This window comes from Pleurodeles waltl, chromosome 5 (genome assembly GCF_031143425.1).
Source record: "Pleurodeles waltl isolate 20211129_DDA chromosome 5, aPleWal1.hap1.20221129, whole genome shotgun sequence".
In the NCBI taxonomy this organism is placed as follows: domain Eukaryota; kingdom Metazoa; phylum Chordata; class Amphibia; order Caudata; family Salamandridae; genus Pleurodeles; species Pleurodeles waltl.
The window spans coordinates 719,071,874-719,094,881 of NC_090444.1; the positions used below are offsets into that span (position 1 = coordinate 719,071,874).

The 23,008-nt window shown below is 47.0% G+C and overlaps 1 protein-coding gene across 2 annotated transcripts in view; it reads right to left on the reverse strand.

Moving 5' to 3' along the window:
- The window catches only part of FEZ2 (fasciculation and elongation protein zeta 2), a 351,080-nt gene that overhangs the window by 19,000 nt on the left and 309,072 nt on the right, over positions 1 to 23,008 (reverse strand). For both annotated transcript variants that reach the window (XM_069234674.1, XM_069234675.1), the window contains 2 exons: positions 15,129 to 15,204; positions 2,383 to 2,448 (listed from right to left, as the gene is read on the reverse strand). In XM_069234674.1, coding sequence (XP_069090775.1) covers positions 2,383 to 2,448; positions 15,129 to 15,204 — 142 coding nt within the window. The remainder of the gene's footprint in view (positions 1 to 2,382; positions 2,449 to 15,128; positions 15,205 to 23,008) is intronic.

Here is a 23,008-nt window from a genome sequence, read left to right on the forward strand (position 1 = left end):
CTGTGTGCTCTTAATGCTGCTAAAATCAATACAAATTGGCTATAAAAAAATCTTACGTAGATTTCTGACATGGGGGATTCTCAAGGATGCCCTGGCCTATGTACTGGAATCTAAGTACAGTGCGGATATCAGATTCACTCCTCCATCACGCCTGCAGGGTGGACAGTTATTTGAAGAATGACTAGTAGAAAACTTTGTTTTATTTTTTCCACCACGCATCTATGAAATACAGAGATGTTCCATTCCTTCCCACCACAGAAACAAGCTTCCTACTGCATCTGTAAATGGCTACAAATAAGTAACTCAATCGTATGGACCTGTAGAAAAAAAGGAATTTTATGGCAATAAAAGGGACCAGAGTTGATACATATTCGAATCTATAGAATAGCTTCACCAAATCATGTTAAACCGCAGAAATGTTATTCTATTTGAATGTACACTAATGATGTGAATAGGTTTGTGACCTTTGCCCCTGAAATCTGCTACATATTAGATTCCCACTGTATAATTATAGTTTAGAGTTTCCACCCACAGGAAGAGTGTTTTTTATTTCGTTGTTAACTTTGGAGCCATTTGACAAATCTGCACGAAACTCTCCAAAAAATAAATTTATCTATTTCAGTTCCTTCCTAAAAAGTTTTCTGGTGATATGTCAAGCGGTTGCCAATACAAAACAGGTGTTCCACAACATACATTTTCCTTGGTAATTCACATAAAAAAATTCTGTCAAGGAAACATCTCAACGAAATTGCGCCAAATTTGGCAAAAAATCAGAACTTTACTCTGAAAGCTTGCTTTCTGTGATTTGCTGTAAATCTATTGAGCGGCTTCAGAAATTTGCGTTTAAAGAGGTGGTTTTAGTGACCAATAAGGTGCTAAAATAATACATATATTCAGACTGTTGGCTAGATATGCTCTGATTGACTACTTTACAGGAGGGCTAGTGGCCACAACATGAAGCAATATGTTCTGGCCCCTGTTTCAGGACTCTTGGACATGCTCCCTGCGTTCTGAAAATAAATGAAAAAACAAACAAGGGGGCAGGGTGAGCCCACACTGTCTCCCGGGGGCACGTGGGATGGCCCCAAAGCAATTGGATAGCCACAACGTGTTGTGGCAGCCACTACAGGGTACTCATTGAAATACACTGTAGCGAATACGAGATTTTGAGGGTCACAAAAAGGAGCACAAATAAAGGGTGATAACTTTTAGCCACAATACAGCCCATTTGTTGGTGGTATTCTATTCATTTAGGAATTCTGGAGAGTTCGCACATGATCTGACCATGTGAAAATTGCTGACTCCCTTTTAAGTACATATGGGGATATTTTATTCCTTATGACAAAGGATCTGAAAGATGAAATAGTACTGGATGAAAGAGGTCGGAGAACCCTAAAGACACCAAGTATTTTGTGATAAATATAATTCTTGTCCTTCGCACCTGGTGTCTATGGTGTTCTCTTGTTCCCTGCTTCTACTCTACTCTACTCCATCTTCCAAATATCAATGTTTATCCCCCGCACACCCTCTATATTGCATTAGTAATTGTTCCAAAGTGTGTGTGGGCTTTATTAAGGCCGAATGACCCCTGTTAAGTGTGGCAGTTTACGCAAGTCCTGGCTTTCCAGTGAACAGCAATTCCCATATCGAGATTGTTAAGCACATGCCTAGAGGCAAAAGCAAAACTAAAAGCCCCAGAAGGTGAAGTGAGGCTTGCTAAAAAGTGATATTGGCTGTAAGATGTTATGCTTGGCAGCGGTGAGTGGTTTTTTTAAACACCCACTCCCACTCCTCTTATACTCCCAGATACCTTTCAAGTCTTTTTTTCTTTTTCTTTCACATGTCTATCTTTAGGTGAAATTAAATGTTATGGTCCATTTTACTTGTTTGTTGTTGCACTTGTTTTTGTAAATTCGGTATCTTGGCGCAGGTCTTCAGAGAACGAAAACATCTTTCAGGACATTCTGAAAGAGCTACTTGTTGCAAACACAAACTGCATTGGTTTCTGCCTTTCCTCTGCTCCCAATGTTAGTGTAAGGGGAGGCAGCCTGCCCTCCATGTAGTGGTGTTTGTTTGTGGGAAATCAGACATTAGTTGCCACCAGTATGTATTTCATGTGCCCAGAGCTCTATTTTTTTTATTAGAGGTGCACTGTCTGTAGTAATAAAATAAAAGGCAGACTTTATTTTGTTTCTTTTTCTTAGTGGTCATTTGTGATATCTTTGGACGTCCTTACCCACTTTGAACATAGTTTTCCTTTTTTGATATGACAATCCTCTACTCTACATTCATGAGAGCTTCAGATACACATACTAAACGATTGAGACTTTTTAAAATAATAACGTTGTAAAACGCAATACCACTGTTGACATATAAACTCACCCTTTAAAATGTAGTCTGTTAACAAAGTTGGCACTTTCTCGCTGTCCTCTTTCATAGCGTGAAGGACTGGAAAAGGAAAAGAAACGTATAGATCACTGCCTATTTATTCAGATACTTGTAAAGAGCTACACCCGTTTCTGTAATAATTGTAGTAGGTACTCTACGACCTTCCAGAAAGCCAAATCCAATTTCAGTCGCCAAAGAACTACCGTCCGACACTTCTGGCCTCATCTCCGCAGACGTGTTACTCAAAGTCCGTTACATTCTGAAAAGCCAGTGTCACACACAGGAGGAAGGGAACAATCCTATACATAGGAAACGTAAGGGCCCCTTTCTCTTAGTATGTTCGGGCTAGCAGCTTGTTGTAAAGACTTCTTAGAAGACAACGGACACTTTGCAGATGAGGTGGGCACCTAAACAAAAAGAAGCACCAGCAAACAGAGAGGTTTGGCATTGACTGCCATCCATTTGGCTTTGTCAGTGGTTGATTTGTTTACTAATGGTTTTTGCAAAACTTAATTGTTGGGAAAGGTGCAAAGCCCACATCAATATATATGAAAACAAGGTTTGGCAAAGCCAATAGATCTCGCCTACGCAAGAGCTTTTGGCTTTGCCAATGTGTTTTAGTCATGTTGTACACAAGCAAAGGTGCTGTGCAGCATGGCTAAAAGTTAGTGGTGCAGATCAGAGTCATGTGTAATGTAGAATGGAATGGCTAAGAGTGGAGTTGAGTGTTGTAGAGTGGAGTGGCAGAGAGTATAGTGTATTGGAGTGGCACAGTGTGGAGTCGCACAGAGTGGCATACAATGGAGTGGCGTAGAGTGGACTGGGTAGAGTGCATTGGCAGAGTGTTGCAGAGTTTAGAGGTGCAAAGTGCAGTGGCACTAAATTCAGCGGCACACAATGCAGCATTGTAGAATGGAGTGGTATAGATTAGAGTGGTGCATATTAGAGTGGAGGGGCGCAGAGTAGAGTGGCGCAGGGTAGAGGGGTGCAGGGTAGAGGGGCGCAGAAGGCAGTATCACAGAGTACGGATGCATGGCACAGAGTGCAGAGTAGATTTGAGTGGCATACAGAGCAGTGGCATAGAGAGGTGCAGAGTAGCATAGATTATAATGCTGTATAGTGCAGTGACAGAGTGGAGTAGTGTAGTGTGAAATGGTGCAGAGTAGAGTGGCGTAGAGTTCAGTGGCAGAGAGTACAATGTTGCAGAGTAGATTAGAGTGACATGCAGTGGACTGGTGTAGAGTGCAGGGGCACAGAGTTGAGTGTTACATAATAGAGTACACTGGCGCAGGGTGCATTGGCATAGAGTGCAGTGTTGCAGAGAGGCCTATAGTGGAGTTTTGCAGAGTAGATTGGTGTGGCCTAGACTGGAGTGGTGTATAGTGCAGTGGCAAAGAGTACAGTGGTGTCTAGTAGAGTGGCGACCAGTAGAGTGGCAAAGAGTACAGGGTAGAGCAGAAAGGCATAGTGCGAAGTGGCTTGGAGTGGTGTAAAGTGGAGTGGTGTACAGTGCAGTGGTGTGGAGTGGTGCAGAATAGAGTGCAGTGGTGTTGAGTGGTGTAGAGTAGAGTGGCGTAGAGTGCAGTATGCATGTGTGGAGTGGCGCACTGCCATTACTGACAACACATTTTCAATTGAAATAGCCATTAGATTTGCACAGACCTACAGTTTTACTAATTAAACTATACAATGCACAAACAAAAATGTGTGGAAATTGTGTCACCTAGTGTAATAAGTTGTTCTGATTATATTAAAGTACTTGTTTCCAACACTTTAGAAATAACAAAAATGTGCTTCTTTTGTGCTCCTAATTCTGATAAATTTTGAAATACTTACAAAGTTCATTTAAATGTTGTTGTGTGCTAGAAAAAAAAACCTTTTTCCTACCCCCAGTAGACTGCAAGAGTTTCACATAAATCTTCTCAGTTTGAAGGCAAAAAAAGGAAAGTAAACAAGCGCAATGAAGACAGCACCTAACATTTGACCTCAGTCTTTGAAGGAACAGCAAATATGACAAGATAAGAACAAGATTTAATGGTGTGTTTACAGAAAGGGAGTGTGTGGATGAATACCGTAAACACGGTTTAGGCAACAGGCGGGACAAACTCAACCTGGTGAGCCTAGAACAAATAAAGCCAGCAAATAGAACACCAGAACATGTGAGTTACAAACCACAAAGTCAATGGCAATCAACGAACAGAAGGCATTCTTAGGTAAACGTTTTGACAGTCCTTAAGATACCTTTAGCAAACCAGACAGCGCTGTCTGGTAGACTGCAACCTAAACAAATACTGCCTAAAAGCAACAAGTATTTTGTTGGTGTCAGAAAGCATATATTAACATAATAGCTCCTTTGTGGCAGGGGAGAGAGCTGTTTTTGTGCGCTACTTATGAAAGGGCATGATGCTTTCACTCACAGTTAAGTTATCAAATGGCTGAAGTGTTCTGACCCCATGCTGTTTGCTGCAGTGCGTGGAAGAAAAATGTGTATTACACATAAAGGGATCAATTGGTGAAGAGGAATTGCTGAAAGTCCCTGGAGGTATAAATACTACCCATATAATTGTAGTGAAATTAAAAGATTTTGGCTAACACCAAACCTAAAGGTCAGCAAACAGGAAGAACACATTGTTGCACACAAGAATATTTGGACCCCTCACTGAGCAGTATTTTACGGCATTAAAGGTCAAAAGACAAAATTTTAAGCCGATTGAGTTTACCATGATGTACCCATTATTTTAGATTAAGGGGAGAGTCCATCACAGAGAGGAAATAACTATTATTTGGGAGGTGGGATTCAAAGAACTCTACTTTCATTTTTTCTGTGTTAAAAGAGGTGCAGCCAGTCTTCAAATTCACAGGGGTGCCAGTAGACATACGCTGACAACACTGACATGCTTACTGTTAACACCCTTTTAGCTTGTACTGCTATGCACCCACTCTTTATAACCACCACTGTTAAACAAAAATCCCAATAATAAAGTTTAGGAGGCACCACTCGTTTTCTAATTATTCGCTCAGCATTCTTTCAGCTGCAACTGAAATCAACGTGATCCAATTCAAATAGCATGCACTGCTGCATGAGCTGATTACTCGCCTAAGTGATCCAATTCAAATGGCATGCACTGCTGCATGAGCTGATTACTCGCCTAATTGTTGTAGTTCATTATACAGCAAGATCATTATTATCACTTCAATTTCAAATGCACTGAAAAGCTATTTGATTAGTGATAAGACTCAGAACTAAGGACACGCTGATTGCTGCACATGAGATGCTACAGTTGTAATTGATCTGATCAGTGTTCCATAGCGCAATTGAGACCATTCCGGTTAGTTACCCCTTCTGTGCCCAGGGCGTAATGGTTACGTCCTTGGCTGCAGCGCTGCTGTGCCAAGACGTAACCATTACATCCTCGGGACCGACCCACAGGGAAAGTGCTTGCGTTCCCCCCTGTGGACCACCCACTCACAGGCCCCCACCGGGGATGGCAACGGAATACCTTCTGCCGCAATTCCTGCCCCCGCGATCTGATGACGTTTGACGCGCACGGCGCGCCCTCGTCATCAGAGTAGGGAATAAAATGTGGTGTGTTTTGCGTGGCTCCCACAAAGTTTACTTACCTAAAAGTACTTGTAAACGGTTGATTTATCAATGATATTTAGGGATTTTATTTCATAAAGTCATTGGTGAATAAAGGCTTTTTTTTTTTTTTTTTTACCGTTTACTAACCCTCATGCCAAATCCAACCAGTATGCCTGAGGTGCACTAGTTGGAATGTATTCAATAATGTTTTGGTGTTTATCTTTGCTTTTTACCATCCATGCATACTCTCTCCATTCCGTCACATCTTTTTGGAAATTAGTCACTAAGGGAATAATATGTGGTGTGTTTTGTGTGGATCCACTACAAGGTTTACTTACCTAGAAGCACTTGCAAATGGTTGATTTACATTTGCGGACTGGCAGGCTGGAGTGGGGCTTCCACCCACGGCCAGCAGGAGCTCTCAACCAGTGCCCGGTCATAACTTCCCCACTCAGCCAGGCCCAGTCATAGCTTCCAGACCCAGCCAGGGCACACCCTGCCAGATGCACTGAAGACTCAGAACTGACACTGGGAAGGAGTTTGTGTACCTTTTGGACTACTTTAAGTGTGTGTTTTTTTTTTTGTTCACCTCCATCCAAGGGAAAAAACTGAAATTTTACCATACTCTGAGCTCCATAACCCTGGGTAGAAGGAGTGATTTTGCCCCCTTGAACCAGAAAAACTAAAAATGTCAAAAATATCACTAAAACTGGTGCTGGGAGGCTAGAAATGGGCCAGAAGCACCAAAGGCTCAGAACTGACAATGGGAAGGAGTTTGTATACCCTTTGGACCATGTGAAGTGTTTTTTTTGTTCACTTCCATCCAAGGGAAAAACCTGGAATCTTACCCGACTTGGAGCCCCATAGCCCTGGGTAGAAGGAGTAACTTTGCCACCTTGAACCAGAAAAAACTAAAGATGACTAAAATATCACTAAAACAGGTGCTGGGAATGGGCCAGAGGCACTGAATGCTCAGGAACTGATACTGTGAAGGGGTTTATGTACCTTTTTGGGCCATGTGAAATGTTTTTTTTGTTCACTTCCATCCAAGGGAAAAACCTGGAATCTTACGAGACTTGTAGCTTCATAGCCCTTTGTAGAAAGAATACTATGTCTCCTTAACTCCTTCTGTGCCTAGGGTGTAATGGTTACATCCTCGGCTGCAGCGCTGCTTTCTGGTATGGACCCTGCTAAGGACTTCTCGGAGCTCTCCCGGGGTTTTCTTCCAGCTCAGCACCTGGCAGGAAGGGGGTGCTAGGCCTTCATGCAGGGCTAGACACTGCTCTAGGCCCGAACCTGGTGGAGGAGCACAAGCTTCTTCTCCGGTCTATAGCCATCCTGCCCTGTGTAGTGACTGTCTTCACCATACCGTGGGTTCAGGGTGCTGCCTTTGGGTGGGTGCCTTCCACCTTCCTGGAGCCTGGGCAAGGGGTGACCAAGAGGTTTAAGCCTGGACTGCCCCACACCCTCTCCCCACTGGCCTGCCCATTTTCCTCGACTATTAGGGGCTTACAAAATCCCGGGTGGAGACAAAAGTCTGAGTTAGCCTGGCGGCTCGGCCCACCGGCCATCTGGTCGCTCAGCCGGCAGGCCAGCTGGTCAGCTACCCCAGCAACCAGATGGTCCAGGACGACTCGGTGAACAGATGGCCTGGGATGACCCAGCGGCCAGAGTGACTGAGGCAGCATGACAGTCACCATGGTGAAGTTAAGAGTGTCTGTGCACTCTGAAAGGCTCCTTCCCAGGACAGCTTGCCTCCTGGTGACTTATGTGGACCAGGGATTCCCACCCTGATCATCTGGTTGCCCTGCTGACTTGCAAGGGATTGTGGCCCCCATCCCTGCACCTGGTGGGTCAGAGCAGGAGTGGGAGGGCCCCCGTGCCGGGTGGCACTTGGTTGAGGCAGCCTCCCACGGGCCCATGACCCCCTCCCTCCCCACTGGCCTGGTAGCAGAGGGCCCACTACCCCCACTAGGTGTGGTGGTGGGGGACATGGGCACCCACAGATGGAGATAAAAGCTTGGCTCGGAGGATGACTCAATAGATCGCAGCAAGGAAGCTGCTCTGCTACTTAAGAAATCCGGACCCAAAATCAGGTAATTTACAAATGATTTTGCACGGGATGTCCAACGAACATGCAGCGCATTAAGGGCGACGGAGGCAGCCCTCTTCTGTCCGCATCCTCATACATTCAGCAGGTTGCCATGCCTGATCTGAGGTTGTAGTCAGATGCCAAAGCAGTGGGGGAAGCCAGGACCACCATCCCCTGGGCTGCAGGGGACAGGGGGACATGGAAGTACACCCTTTTTCCTGGATTGAAACCCGAGGCCAGCATTTGGTCCACCCCCCCCCCCTGGAAAGCAGCCATAGAGGTGTGCACCCAAGGCTGTGTGCGTAGGTAGCCGTGGGACACCACAGACAACCACACACAGCATGCAGCCAGGCCAACCACACACAGCATGCAGCCAGGCGCCGCGGGGGGGGGGGCTCCCAGAGCAGTACAGGGGCCAGGTAGCCCCACCACCGCCAGTCCCTCCCAGAGGACCAAGAGGGACTACACGAGTCTTCAAACACTTACCCTGGCCAAACGTGACCAGAACAAGCTGTGTACGTGGCAACAAGGGAGGGTCACCCCATATGCACACCAGCTATCCGCCACCAGATCTCTACCCCTGTGTGTTGAGGGTCACCCGCTTAAGGAGGAAGCCCCGAGCCATGCCAGCGTGCTGGGGGGAATAGCTCATCCCCACTGCCCTGGTCAGAGGGGCCAGAAGGGAAGAACCCCCCGCCAGCACACCCCCACCGAGGAGAGACAGGTTTCCCTCACGGCCCCAGCTCCTCCTCATCCACATCCACGCTGGGAATCAGGCGCAGGAGAGCCCAGCCAGCAGGGCTTTCAAGGGGGTGGTCCCAGTCTGGGGAGGCACTTCAATTCAGTTTCCCTCCCATGATCATGCTGGATGAGCGTGGGTTCCACCTCAGGAGGGGCTTTCCATTTTGCCACTCTCGGCATAAGAGGGTCAAGTCTTCTATGGGCAGAGGAGCCCACCCCACGCCTAGTCCTCTCCCAAGCACCCCAGTGGCTGTGCACCACTCCATTAGCCAGGAAGCACGAGGGGAGGGCTACTGGTGTTCCATTCTTGGAGGCGGCAAAGGGTTTCAGGCTGGTGCCGTCGGTCTCTCGGGCCACTCCGCCGTTAATGATCCTTCCACAGGTTTACCTACGGAAACATTGTTATGACTTTTACTTCCTCTAGGTAGTCAAGTTTGATCATCTTCTTGGTGCTCCACCAGGGCCGTTGCCGACCCCGGCAAGGCCGATCCAAGGACCTCACTAAACCATCCAATTGGTAGTAGGGATGGGCGGTGTGTACAAAGGGCAGGGACTTGATCAATGCGAGCTTATGACTTGCACTTACTGGGAATTCCTCATTCATGGCAAATAATTGCAATCCCCAATCTCTTTCTCAAACAGGGTTCAGCGGGTTACCCGCACCTGTTGACGAAGGGTAGACATATGCTGATCCATTCAGTGTAGCACACGAGCAGCCCCGGGCATCCAAGGGCATCACAGACCTGTTATTGCTCAATCTTGTGTGGCTGAATGCCACTTGTCCCTCTAAGAAGTTGGACGCTGACCGCTGGGGGTCGCTTAACTAGTTAGCATGGAGGAGTCTCGCTCGTTATCGGAATTATCTAGACAAATCGCTCCACCAACTGAGAACGACCATGCACCATCACTCACAGATTCAAGAAAGAGCTATAAATCTCTCAATCCTTTCTGTGTCCAGGCCAGGTGAGGTTTCCTGTGTTGAGTCAAATTAAGCCACAGGCTCCAGTACTGGTCGTGCCCTTCCGTCAATTCCTTTAGGTTTCAGTTTTGCACCCATACTCCCCCAGAACCCAAAGACTTTGGTTTCCCAGAAGCTGCTTGGCCGGTCATGGGAATAACACCACCGGATCGCTAGTCAGCATCCTTTATGGTCGGAACTACGACGGTATCTGATAGTCTTCAAACCTCCGACTTTCGTTCTTGATTAATGAAAACATTCTTGGCAAATGCTTTTGCTTTGGTTTGTCTTGCGCTTGTCCAAGAATTTCACCTCTAGCGGGACAATACAAATGCTCCCATCCGTCCCTCTTAATTATGGCCCCAGTTCCGAAAACCAACAAAAGAGAATTGGAGTCCTATTCCATTATTCCTAGCTGAAGTATTCAGGCGACCGGCCTGCTTTGAACACTCTAATTTTTTCAAAGTAAATGCTTTAGACCACCAGGACACTCAGTCAAGAGCATCAGGGGGGTGCTGGGAGGCAGAGGCTGGGACAGGCAGTTGCTCACCTCAGGGCAGACCGCCAGCTTGATCGCAAGATCCAACTATGAGCTTTTTAATCGCAGCAACTTTAATATAGGCTATTTGGGCTGGAATTACCACAGCTGCTGGCACCAGACTTGCCCTCAATGGATCCTTGTTAAAGGATTTAGAGTGTACTCATTCCAATTACAGGGCCTCAAAGGAGTCCTGTACTGTTATTTTTCGTCAATACCTCCCAGAGTCGGGAATGGGCAATTTGAGCGCTGCTGCCTTCCTTGGATGTGGTAGCCGTTTCTCAGGCTCCCTCTCTGGAATCGAACCCTGATCCCCCATTACCCGTGGTCACTAAGGTAGGCACAGAAAGTACCATCAAAAGTTGATATGGTAGACATCTAAATGTATCATCGCTGTCAGGGGGATGTGCGATTGGCCAGAGATTATCTAGAGTCACCAAAGTGGGCAGGCAAGCCCGGATTGGTCTTGGCCTGATAAATGCACGCATCATGGGAGGTCAGCGTTCATCATCATGTATTAGCTCTAGGATTACCACAGTTATCCAAGTAACAGATGGAGCAATCAAAGGAACCACAACTGATTTAATGAGCCATTCGCAGTTTCATTGTACCGGCCATGTGTACTTACACATGCATGGCTTAATCTTTGAGACGCGCATATGCTACTGGCATGATCAACCAGGTAGCTGCACCTGCTGGAGGTGGGTGTGCCACATGCCTGTCTTGGGCCGACCTTCACACCCCAAAAGGGTTCACCTGCTGTGGAGATGTCCCAGCCTGGGGCTTGCTAGGGAGGGCAGGGCGGTTGTATGGGCACCAGCCATCTCCACAGCAGAGAGACAGCCAGGCCAAGGCGCAACCTGAGCGAGAGACAGAGGTGCCTGCCGGCCTGGGCCAGCAGAGACACCCCACGGAATGGCCATTCCGAAATGCTGCAAAAATGCGCTGGGTGAAGGAGGGTGACAGCACACAGGTGCCTGGACTGCCAGGCAGCTTGCAGGACCTGGCACCACCCAACCCCTTTCACTCTGGTCAGACCACTGGAGGGGCACAAGCTGCCGGGCTGCTTGGCCTTTTCTCTGCCAGGTAAGGGAAGGGCCTCTGCGAACAGCAGGCCCTCGAATCAGACAGTCCCTGGTGGGGTGGAAGCTCTTTGCTTGAAACAACAGCTGAGGCTGGCCAAGCAGTCTATCCCCAAACAGACCAAGTATCAGAGTACAATGCTGGCTGGACCAGCTTACCTAGTGAGTGGGGGAGAGGGCGAGGGCAGGGCAGGCCACCTTGCATGGGGATGCCAGTTTGCTCTCTGGGAAGACAGGTTTGGAGGAGAGTCTCATCAGACAGGGCTTCAAGGTGGCTGTACACCCAGGCCCCAGGGCAGCCCAGGCCCAGACCGTGGCAACGCCCGGTTGAGAACCACTAAACCACAAGGGGGTCTCGCATACCTTGTCCCTAGTAATCTGGGGGAAGGCTGCCCCCCCCCCTTATTGTACTCAGTGCGCACTGAGGGGACCACCGGCGAGAACGCACCTGACCTCCTGGAGCACTGGCTGGGCTTGAGGAAGCTCAGGAGCCCTCATTGGGACTTCCGGGACAGCTTGGATATCAGAACATGCCATAGAAATGCAAGGAGCGCGACCAGATGACCCTAGTTGTTGGAGCGACGAGATGGCCAGGCCACCAGGACGTAAGGCTCCCCAAGAGCCCAGGCCTCGGGGGCTGGAAGACAAAGACCAGGATGGGGCTCCCACCCTGGGTCAGCCCGGCCTTATGGTTGTGCCATAAGAATGCATGAAGAGTGACCAGATGGCCAGGCTCAGAGAACAGCTACCTGGTCGCACCATGCCTTAACATAAGGAGCCTGCTCTCTCCCCTACAGGGGACAGAGACTCTGAGGCCTGGGTTCTCAGAGCCCTCGTGCGCCCTCAGGCACGGGGCTCTGATGGGGGCCTCGACAGGCTACTGACCCAGGGCCCAGAGGCCTCTTTACATTCGGGCGAAGCCCACCAGAGGCTTGCAGGACTCCGTCCCGGGCATTTTCCCACCCAGTGGGCCGGAGGACGAAGCCCAGGACAGGGGCTCCCACCCTGGGCCCAGAACCTGAACTGGCAGGGGAAGCCTCCCCCCAGCCCAGTGGACTCCCAGCCCCTTCATGATGTGGCAGCCTGGAGGAAGAGAGTGCCCACCCTAGGGCCTGGCGGCGCCTGGACAGGACTCATGAACTCTGCCATGCAGGTGAGGCCTCCCTGAGCCCCTCAGGTCCCCATCCCAGGCACCTTGCTACACGCTAGAGGATGAAAAACAGGATAAGGGTTCCCACCCCAACCCCGGGACCCATATGGGGCCCCTGAGCATGACCTGCAAGGGAAACCTTCCTGGGTCAGCCCGGCGATATGGATGAACCATAGTGATGCACAGAGTGCAATCTGATGCTGTGGGGTCTCAGAGCAACCAGGTGGCTGCGTTCAGAGGACAGTCATCTGGTTGCATTTTGCCTTAAGATAAGGAGACTGCACTCACCCCTGCAGGGGACTCTGCAGCCTGGGCCTCAGGCATAGGAGCCCAAACCAGCAGGGGAAGCTTCCCTTGGGCCAGTGTACGCCAAGGCACTCAAGGGTACGGCAGGCTGGAAGAAGGGAGCACCCACCCCAGGCTCAGGGATGTCAGTTTGCTCTGTGGGAAGCCAGGTGTGGAGGAGAGACCCATGAGAGAGGGCTTCAAGGTGGCTGCATATCTGGGCCCCCATTGCAGACCGGCCCAGGCCCTTGCTGTTACTAGTCCCAGAACTACTGGACCCCAAGTAGATCCGGAGTAGACTGTTCCTAGTAATCCGGAGGAAGGCTACCCCCCTTTCTTGTACTCCGTGCGCACCGAGGGACGGAGAGGACCATCGGCAAGAATGCACCCGACCTTGGGGAGCCCTGGCTGGGCTTGAGGAAGCAAATGAGCCCTCATTGGGACATCTGAGGCAGTCTGCCATCTGTACGTGCCATATGAACGCATGGAGCATGACCAGATGACCCAAGTTGTCGGAGCGAACAGATGGCCGGACCACAAGGACGTAAAGACTCCCCAGGAGCCCTGGCCTCAGGGGCCAGAGGACGAAGATCAGGGTGGAGGCTCCCACCACGGGAACCGAACAGGGCCCCTGAACACAAACTGGCTGGCAAAGCCTCCCCGGGCCTGGAGGACTCCGAGGCCCGGGGTCCTCAGGTTATGGCAGGCCAGAGGAAGGCAGCAACTGTCCCAGGGCCCAACAGGGGCCAGGGTCACGGGGCCCAGTCGGAGCTCTCTGAACACAGCCATGCACGGGAGTCCTCCCCAGACCCTGTCCCGGGTGCTTTGCCACCTGCTGGTCCGGAGGGCGAAGCCCAGGGCAGGGGCTCCCACCTCAGGCCCCTGAATCTTAACTGGCAGGTGAAGCCTCACTTGGCCCGGTGGACTCCCAGGACTGGGCCCCTCATGGTACGGCAGGCTGGAGGAAGGGAGTGCCTGTCCCAAGGCCCGGCGGGGGCAGCCACGCAGGGGAGGCCTCCCCGTACCCTGTCCCAGGTGCCTTGGAACACAGCGTGCCAGAGGACGAAACCTTGGATGGGAGCTTCCACCCCGGGGCCTGCCAGAGCCCTGGCCTGGGGCCTGGCTGGAGCCACTGAACTCGAACCGGAAAGGGAAGCCTTCCCGGGCCTGGTGGACTCCCTGGCCCGGGCCGATCCGGGTACGGCAGGCTGGAGGAGGGGAGCGTCTGCCCGAGGGCCCAGCAGGAGCCTGGGATCCGGTCAGGGCTCTCTGAACACAGCAAACCTCAAATTTAGCTAGAAAAATCAAGTTTTCTCACATTTCTGTCTGGGATCATCGAGCCAGCACAAATTTCCTAACACCCAGCATGTGTGTTTAGGCCAAGTGCCTGCAACAGGGAAAGGCCAAAAAACGTATAGCGATTGAGGGGTTATCACAGCGAGTTGATAAGTGCAATTTTTTACATGTTTTTAGGCTGACACTGCTTTGGGCACCCACACAAGGGAGATTCTTTTCCGGGATCCCCCACTGTTTTCCGATCCATATCTATCGCTAACTGGAAGAAGGTTGAAAGCACAAAAAATAGGAAAAATGGGGTATGTCCAAGTAAAATGCCAAAACTGTGTTGAAAAAGGTGGTTTTCTGATTCTAGTCTGCCTGTTCCTGAAAGTTGGGAAGATGGCGGTTTTAGTACTGCAGACCCTTCGTTGATACCATTTGCAGGGAAATAACCAGATGCTTTCTTCTGCAGCACTCTTTTCTCATTTTCCCCAAAACGCCAAATTTTAGCTGTATTTTGGCTAATTTCTCGGCTCCCATCAGGGGAATCTACAAACTTCGGGTACCTTTAGAATCTCCAGGATGTTGGAAAAACAGGACGCAAATTTCGCATGGATAGCTTATGTGGACAAAACGTTATGGGGGCCTAAGTGCAAACTATCCCATATAGCAGAAAAAAGTCTTGGCACAGGAGAGGGAAAAAGCCTGGCAGTAAAGGGGTTAAGAGAAAAACCTACTTAGGCTGGTTCTAAGTAGTGAGCAATAGAGGCTTGTTTATAACAGAGCGTGCACTTATGAATGAACTAAAGGGACCCTTTCTCACTTTAAGATATTAAGGCAACAATGCCAGTACAAACATGAATAGATCACCAATCTTAATACAAACCACACTGCTTCCCAACAAAAGACGATATTGCTATCTACATCAAAAGCATTTTATACAACTTTATCACATTAACAAATTGTATTATGAAACGTGAAATTCAGAACCATTCCTACACAACTGGTTCTTTTGCCATGTTTCCCTTCTTACTTTTTGTTAATATTTGGAGATCTTCAACAGATGGCGGCCCATTCTTCTTCTCATAAGGTATAACTGTTGTCAAATACTGCAAAATAAAAATAATACACTTAAACATTGTCCACTGTTTTACTTTCACCCAGGGCACAACAGTATTCTGTCAGAAAGAGGAAGATTTTAATCTAGTAGTTTATTGTATTTTATTCTAAGTATTCTAATTGACTTAATATAAACAATTAACCAAATCTATTACAAAAACAAATTTCTAAAGATCTGGACCAGTTTCATTTTCTTCACACAGAGCTTAGTGGATGACCTCTTTTGTATAACCCTCAGAGTCTTGATTGCAGATGAGGAGGTATCAAACCAGGACGGTTCCCACGAAGGGTTCCACGCACACCATAGACCATGACAGCAAAGGTCAACTTGCATATGATGTCTCTACAAACCCTGTACATGGCGGCACAAGAGGGCAGGTCAAATGGGAGCAAAGGGAGATTGCAGATCACCATCCGCCATTACACTGTCTCCCATTGATGTTTGGAGAACCACTGTAAAGGCAGATCACTTCCCATCCTTCCACCACTTCACTCGGTCTCTGGACACAACGATCAGTTGAAAGAAGAGCAAGGAAGTGTTTGCTTCCACGCAATGACATCAAAGTAAGATTGTCTTTCACTGTTCTGATGTCACAGCACTAAATAATATGAATTTAAACCCTTGTTTCACACCAACAGCTTCCAATAAAAGCCATACCCACAATTGATATTTAATAATCTTATGGTGGGATACTTTAGTAATTGGCATGTTTTACTATATTACTCATGCATTTGTTCGTGCAGACATGAGAATCAAGGACAGGACTTAATGACTGTTACTAGCCAAATAATGGATCACCATGCATGCATTTGCATACAGCAGAACAAAGCCTTCCTTTTCTTCATTTTTAGGTTGACCTTTGCATCGTGCAAGCGCTGTAGTTTCGACATGTTATTTATCTGTGGGCTTTGCCCATGCCCATCGCTTTCATTTGTTCCTGTGCTTGCCTTGCAAACATCCCTTGATGTCATTGGTGAATGCTTTAAGTTTGTCCCACCTTGAGACTGTTTTGTCACACCTTTAGACCGCCCCTGTTACACGGATAACTGCACCATTGCTTCAGTGTGGGCTAATTCCTTTTTTTTTTGTCTCTCCTTTTGCGATCCATGGTGCTTTGAAGTTGCAAACAGCGCAAACTCGATCTTGCATAAGCACCAGTTAAGTTATATTGTTTATTTTCCCATGCCTTAGCGTTCCTTGGCAGAGCTGAAATGCTTTGACTTTTTTTTTTTTTACACAATTTGGGACCTTAGGAAACAAGCCGCATATGCAATGCAAAATCTTTTTTTAATTTCACTTTTAATCACTGAAGGTTTTAATTTGGGTGGGGTGGTAAAAATATTACAAATCAAAAAGAATGCCCTTGAGGCTGCCTGCAGCAGACATTGCGTGATAGGCTTGGGTTTGGAGCCGAGGGAGGAGGGGTAACACAGGCTCAAAGGAGAGCTATTCTTTCGCCTCGGCGAGCACACTGGGGATCAGGACCCTCGTTCACTCTGATCGCCAGAGATGTGCCTTCTGTCTGCTTCTACCAGGGATCAACAGTGAGAAGGGCCGGTGCATTAGAGCCCTGCATCCAGAACAAACTTGTGGTGGTAAAAAATTTATTATACCTTTTACTATTTGCCGCGCAGGCCATGTCAACAATTCGTAGCCATCACCGAAATCGTTCAATAACTTTTCTTAAATAAGGCACATTCACCAGTTGCTTCTCCTCTTATCCCTTTAGATTATAAGTTATATATGATTGCCTGGGTGCCCAGGTGTCATTTTTCGTGGAAGGAGTTGGGTGGTGTCCCTGGACGTAGTGTTGGTATTTTTATAGGGCTTACTGTCCCTGCTACGGCACTGCAGTACTTTGTGGACGTGTATTCTTGGGAACCAAGAATAATTGTTAGAGCTCGTCATGCTTGTTTACAATCGGTTTAATACATTTGCAATGTTTTTTTCATTGCAGATTTTGTGCACCACCATGTGGGAATGCTAATTGTTATGTAGCTAAGTTAGTGGGATGCTTCACACTATTAGCAACAATGTCTTGTATGGATATTCATGTTGTTGTACTATTTGTAGTTCGCTTCCCAGCCATTTGGACACATTTCTTCATGCTTTTTGTGGTGAGGATAGATTGTAATTACATAGGAGCATCACAATGATGGCATTTATATGATGGAAGTGCTCTTTTAATGCTGTTGTATAGGTTAATGTCCCACTGGATAGCTCAGTTACTGAAGTTAGGGAAACACGGTCATTAATTTATCAGTTAATGCAAAGTCTAAGGTGCTTTCAAGAAATTGCACGTCTAATGTGCAGCGGTCATGCAGCGTGTAAATTATGCAGTAGTGATCCATGATTCCTCCGTTGAGTAAGTTACTGAAGTGGAACAGTGGTGTGCCCCAGCTTGTGACAATATATTCTTTTTATCATCATTTACTTGTAACTATTATTACAGGATAGGAGCTATTCGAGTTTATGGCGTGGCTGATATTTTCCTCAAGAAATGTGGTTCTGCTAGACCCTGTAATGTATAGAAGGGGATAAAAAGTTACAGAACCAATGGCACAATATTTTGCCCAATGAGTAAGCGTGATGTGAACTCAATATAGGGTTTGCCGTATGAATGAGGACCATAGTAAGATGGGTTGACTCTTCATTCAGGGGCATTGCAGTGAGGGTGTAGATCTGATTCTTGGCCTAATCCACATTAGCTGTGGCAGTACAGCTCGCTGCTTGGAGTCTTGCAGCCCAATCTGCACATACTGATTACTACCTTTTCTATGAGGCAGGTGGTTATATAAGTAGTTATTAGCCGTTGTTTAGTTGTTTTTCAGTCAAAGCTTGAGCTGCCATATGAGTAGTGGGGCCATTTTGTTTTAAGTTTGCACTAGAGACATCCTGGGCGATCTCTCCAGATTTATGTTGTAAATAACATAAGAGATATATACACACACATAGACACACCCACACACCCTCCCCCCCAATCGGTCAGAGTCCTGGCGGCGCACTCCACTAATGTTGTTAAGGGAGACCGTCCCTGGTAATATTGTATAATCAAAAGTAATTCACCGCCGCACTCCAGAGGTCCGGTTAACACCGTCTTTATTGACCTTCAGCAGCCACTGAAGGTCAATAAAAACAATAATTGCGGAGTGATAAGCCTGGAGTGCGGTGAATTACTTTTTGATTATACAATAAACACACACATTCTCCTCAGCTTCTTCATGGAAAGTTTTGGGTGATCCATGAAGCGGGCGTAGAGAAAGAAATGGAATCTAAGGAGTGTTACGGAATGGCCATAACATTGCTCAAATGGCATTCTTCACATCCACACTCTCAATAATTACACTTTTAGACACACTCATTAACAACCCTCTTCACTGTTTCCATATGAACTCTACCGTGACGGTGGTGCAGACTGCACCTCTTGTACTCCATGCCTGCACCCACTAAGAATTCCCTCATTGTGCCCATTATGAACTGCACACCGTTGCCGGACACCAACATTTCTGTGGCAAAAATATCAGTAAGTAAGGTGTTCACATATTAATATGTGGTTCACACACAAATCTCACATCCAGCCACTTGGACTATTTGTTCACCAGAACAGTAGCAAAACGATGAGCAGCCAGAAGTGTATCAAAAGGCGAAATAAAATGTATGCACTCCTCCCACCTCTTCTGGACTCACAGCCTCATTCAATGAAAGCTGACTCCCACTGAAAACGTGGACATTTGTTTCAGCAGCGTGTGCAGAGATTCTCCATTGTTCTGACCTTCAGGCGCTGGTACCTCTTCTTAAGTAGCTTTCTGCAGGCCAGATCATGGTACTTTTCTCTTACTAGAGACCATATACCCCTTGAGCACCTCAACCATAACACCTAGAAACACAGGACAATCCCAAATGGCATCCTGCAATAGTGATACACATTGTTGAGTGTTACAAAACCAGTGCAATATCTAGGTTTACTCGCCGACATTACCTGGTGGTAAGCAGAGCCCATATCGAGTTCGGAAAAGCAATTTGCAACATGTATAGTGACAGTTGTCTCACCTAGCTTAGGCAGAAAACAACCTTCCACCCAGCCAGCCTTATTGAGGCTCCTGAAGTCAGTGCACATCCATTGTTGCTTGTTTTGTTTTTGCCGTACCTCCACCATGGGAGACAAACACAACAATGGTGATCGATGAGTTTAATAGACCTTTCAGCACTGAGCTGCTTAACTAACTTATCAAATTCACCTGACACTTATCAGCACACATTCCAATGTATGCTTTACTGGTACACTTCCCTCTTTCAGCTTAATCACATGTTTGAATCCTTCCAGTTTCCCAAGTTTTTCCTCACAAGCTACTTAGGGCCAGATGTAGCAAAGGATTTTACCCATTCTATGTCTATGGGAAAATCTCTTCGTACATATGGCCCTTAGTTCTTTTCAAGGACCTCCTCCAAATGACATTCTCCACCCATGGTACTTGCTGAGTGCATCCTGGTCCAAAGACAATTCCCACACACCCGTGGTGATCCTATAATGTCCAGTCCACCAAAAGAAAAACACTCTTTGCCTAGCACCTCATACCCGCTAAACTTCACAGTTGTCAAAATATCCCTCTAAATCAATCTTGGCACCATTATATAGTTGACGACTAATATCTGAGGGTGCAGAGCAATGCTTCTCAAAATAATTAGCTTTGAACCAGATCTCATCTCCTGGCCATCACCTGCAAAATCTTAAGTGGCATCCCTTGATTTGGGAACATCCCTTTCACACATACTCAGAACTGAACTGTTCATGATGCTCGATAAATTTTTCATAGACTTCACCACCACTACCTTAACCCTGCTATTCTTGGGATTCATCCTACATGCTCTGACAAAGTGCCCAAGAGCCCCACACTTGACACACTGCTTCCCAAGAGCTGTACAGTGTTTAAATGATGCAACATGAAAATATGGCCCATATCCCTAACAAACATTATTCACTCCAATAGTTCATTTCTATGTTAAATGAGCATGGAGCACATGTACAGTAGTACAACTCTCCTGTGTGTCTATCAGTCTGAGTACAGAAACCAGTCTGAACTAGTTTGGATGTCTCTGATTTGGCATGGCATAAGATGAAGAATGAGGGCAGCTTCTCCCAGAGAGGGGACATGTATCACCAGCATTCCTGTGGCTGGAAGTTCGAGATCCAGGCAGTGAAGTGAAGCAGGATGGAAACAGTGCTTGCCTTGGAAATTAAGTGAGGGCCATTTTAGCCAAAACATCTGCATTAGTTGTTCCTGAGCATAGCTATTTAGTAGATGGCACGGGTCAGATGTGGGGCTGCAGTTTCTGTTGTAAAAGATGTGGAATTTACTAGACAGGGTCTGCCCTTTGGTGCGTTACAATCACTGTTTGAGGAAGGCTGGTGACAGCCAAGTACTGGAATCTCACACTTCATTGTGCCATTGATTTAGATATTCCACCTTTGAGCCACCCCCACTGTTACCTGCTTTTAAAGGAATCACTGTGCACGAAGATAGTGTCCACAGAGCACCCTGACAATTATCTTTGAAAGAGGACCACCTAAAACTGATTCTGAATCTTTAAACAATGAATCCTCGTCGTCTGAGTGGAACATGCATATAAAAGTGGGTTCCAAACCAGTTCACATTGTTTCAGTGCCACATTTTTCTTGACCAAGGAAGGGATTGCTCCAGAGAGTACTGGAAGAGCTGCTGTGGAACCAGGACTAGCGTCTGCCTGGCATGAGAACTTCACCATGTCCCTGGTGTGAGGAGCACCTGATAATAGCTGACTTTCCCAAGAGCAAAGCCAGAAGTGACCCATGCCTTGATAGTCCTACCCCACCCCATTTCTTTCCACATTTATCCCTTGTGATCCGCTTTAGGATTTTACCAGATCAAGTATTCCCTTGTTACCTGTCTGCTATGGACTCAAGAGAGTGGTGCTGAGTCAATGTAAAGCTGCTTCACTACCAAAGAGTGAATCCTTGATTGGCCCAGATGCCACAGATGCCAAAGTAATTCCACCACAAGAGACAAGGCCTGAAGGCTGTGACTGCCTAATCTGTACAGCTGTCTTCAGCCAGCCAGGAAAGCCACCACTGCTGAAGACAAGTGTTGCCACCCAAATCGGCCTCACCAAGTCCACTCCTGTGAACATAATACTGAGTGAGACTGCTCTAGCTGCCCCTGCAGCCAAGGAGCCACCGCCTTTATAGCGGAAGTGCAAACCCCATACACTGAACAACCCAAGATACAGCATTAGTCAGCAGTTAAAAGGTGGATTTAGCCTGCACCCGGAACAAAAAGACTTAGCACACACAGACAAATCAATAGTGTACACTTAAGACTTTTGCCAAAGGATGAAAATGAATTTGACCAGTAAGATTATTTGATGCTATCTGCACCTGTGCCTAAACTTTTCTAAATCCTTAAAGTGTTAGAGATTGCAGATACAGGATGTTGATGCTAACAGGAAGGAGAAAGGATACTAAGAAGAGGGGGGGCATTGTGTCTTGCTGTCAAAGACAACTTAATTTGCAACTCAGTATGAAGTTTCCATCGAACTGCGTAGTTTTTAGCTATGCTGCGAGAAAGCACTTTCTTTTTACAGAAAAGGTTAGCAGTGAGCTGGATAATATGTTATTGTTTCTGTTGGTTGACTGTTGATTTCTTAGCTCTTAGCTCTTGCCACCCCCTCCCTCCCCACACTACTTTCCCCAGAAAATCTGTGACTACTTGCCATCACACTACTTCCCTCAGAAAATCTGTGACTACTTGCCATCACTACCTGGAAGTCAAGTATGGAAAAACTGTACGTGGCACAGTTTGTAGGGTCACATTTGGGGCCCAGTCCCCCCATGTGCTCTTTGGCCTGCCAAACTGTGTCTGGCTCACTGTAACTGATTTACTCTCCAGGGCATCTGTGTGCACCGACAGGCGTATATTGGTAGCTCTGCGATATGAAGCGTGAAGAAGGTGTATGTAAATGTGAATGATCCATCAATTATTAACCCAATACCATTAATTTACCTAGAGAATTGCACAAGTTTTGAATATTAGTGAAGTTATAGCTATCAAAGAAAAAAATATTTTAGTTTTATCTGACCCTTTGTGTTCTATACTAACATCTTTTTATCATGTATCTTTTTCAGGTCGAGCGCAAACAGGCCATGGCCACCATGGAGCATGAAGGGGATAAACAAAAGAAAAAATAGTTCGCCCACACTGAAGAATATCGGCAATCGTGCAATAATCCATGTAACAGGGTCAGTCTGCAAGGCGGTAACAGCACCGCCCCAAGGCGAGACAAAAAAAGCGTTTACCAATGACAATAGGGGTTTTTGAAAAGCAAGTGCCATGAATGAGTGAAAGTGATGGGTGTGAGAAGGGTGTGGTTAAAAGCCCACAGAATACTTACAAAAGGTCAATAAGAGCTCGACCTAAAAACGTAAAAATGTATGAATTTAAGACTCGCCTGCACAACAAAATGCTACTCTTCTTTCTATGCTGGTAAATTTATGTGCATAGATCACAGTGCTCTGTACCACACAACTATTTTATATTGCAAAAGATACCTACAAAAAAAGGAGGGGAGAAAGAGGAAATGGAGGAGGAGCATGAGCATGTAAAAATGCCTTCTTCATTTCGACACTTTGTGACCCGCTCAACTGGAAAAAGTTCTCACAATGTCTTTGCCAGCAATTTCCTCCCTGTGGAAGGTATCCATTTGCAGCAGAAAGGGCAGTATACCAGGATTTTGCATGCTGGTAAAGTAATAGTGTCCCC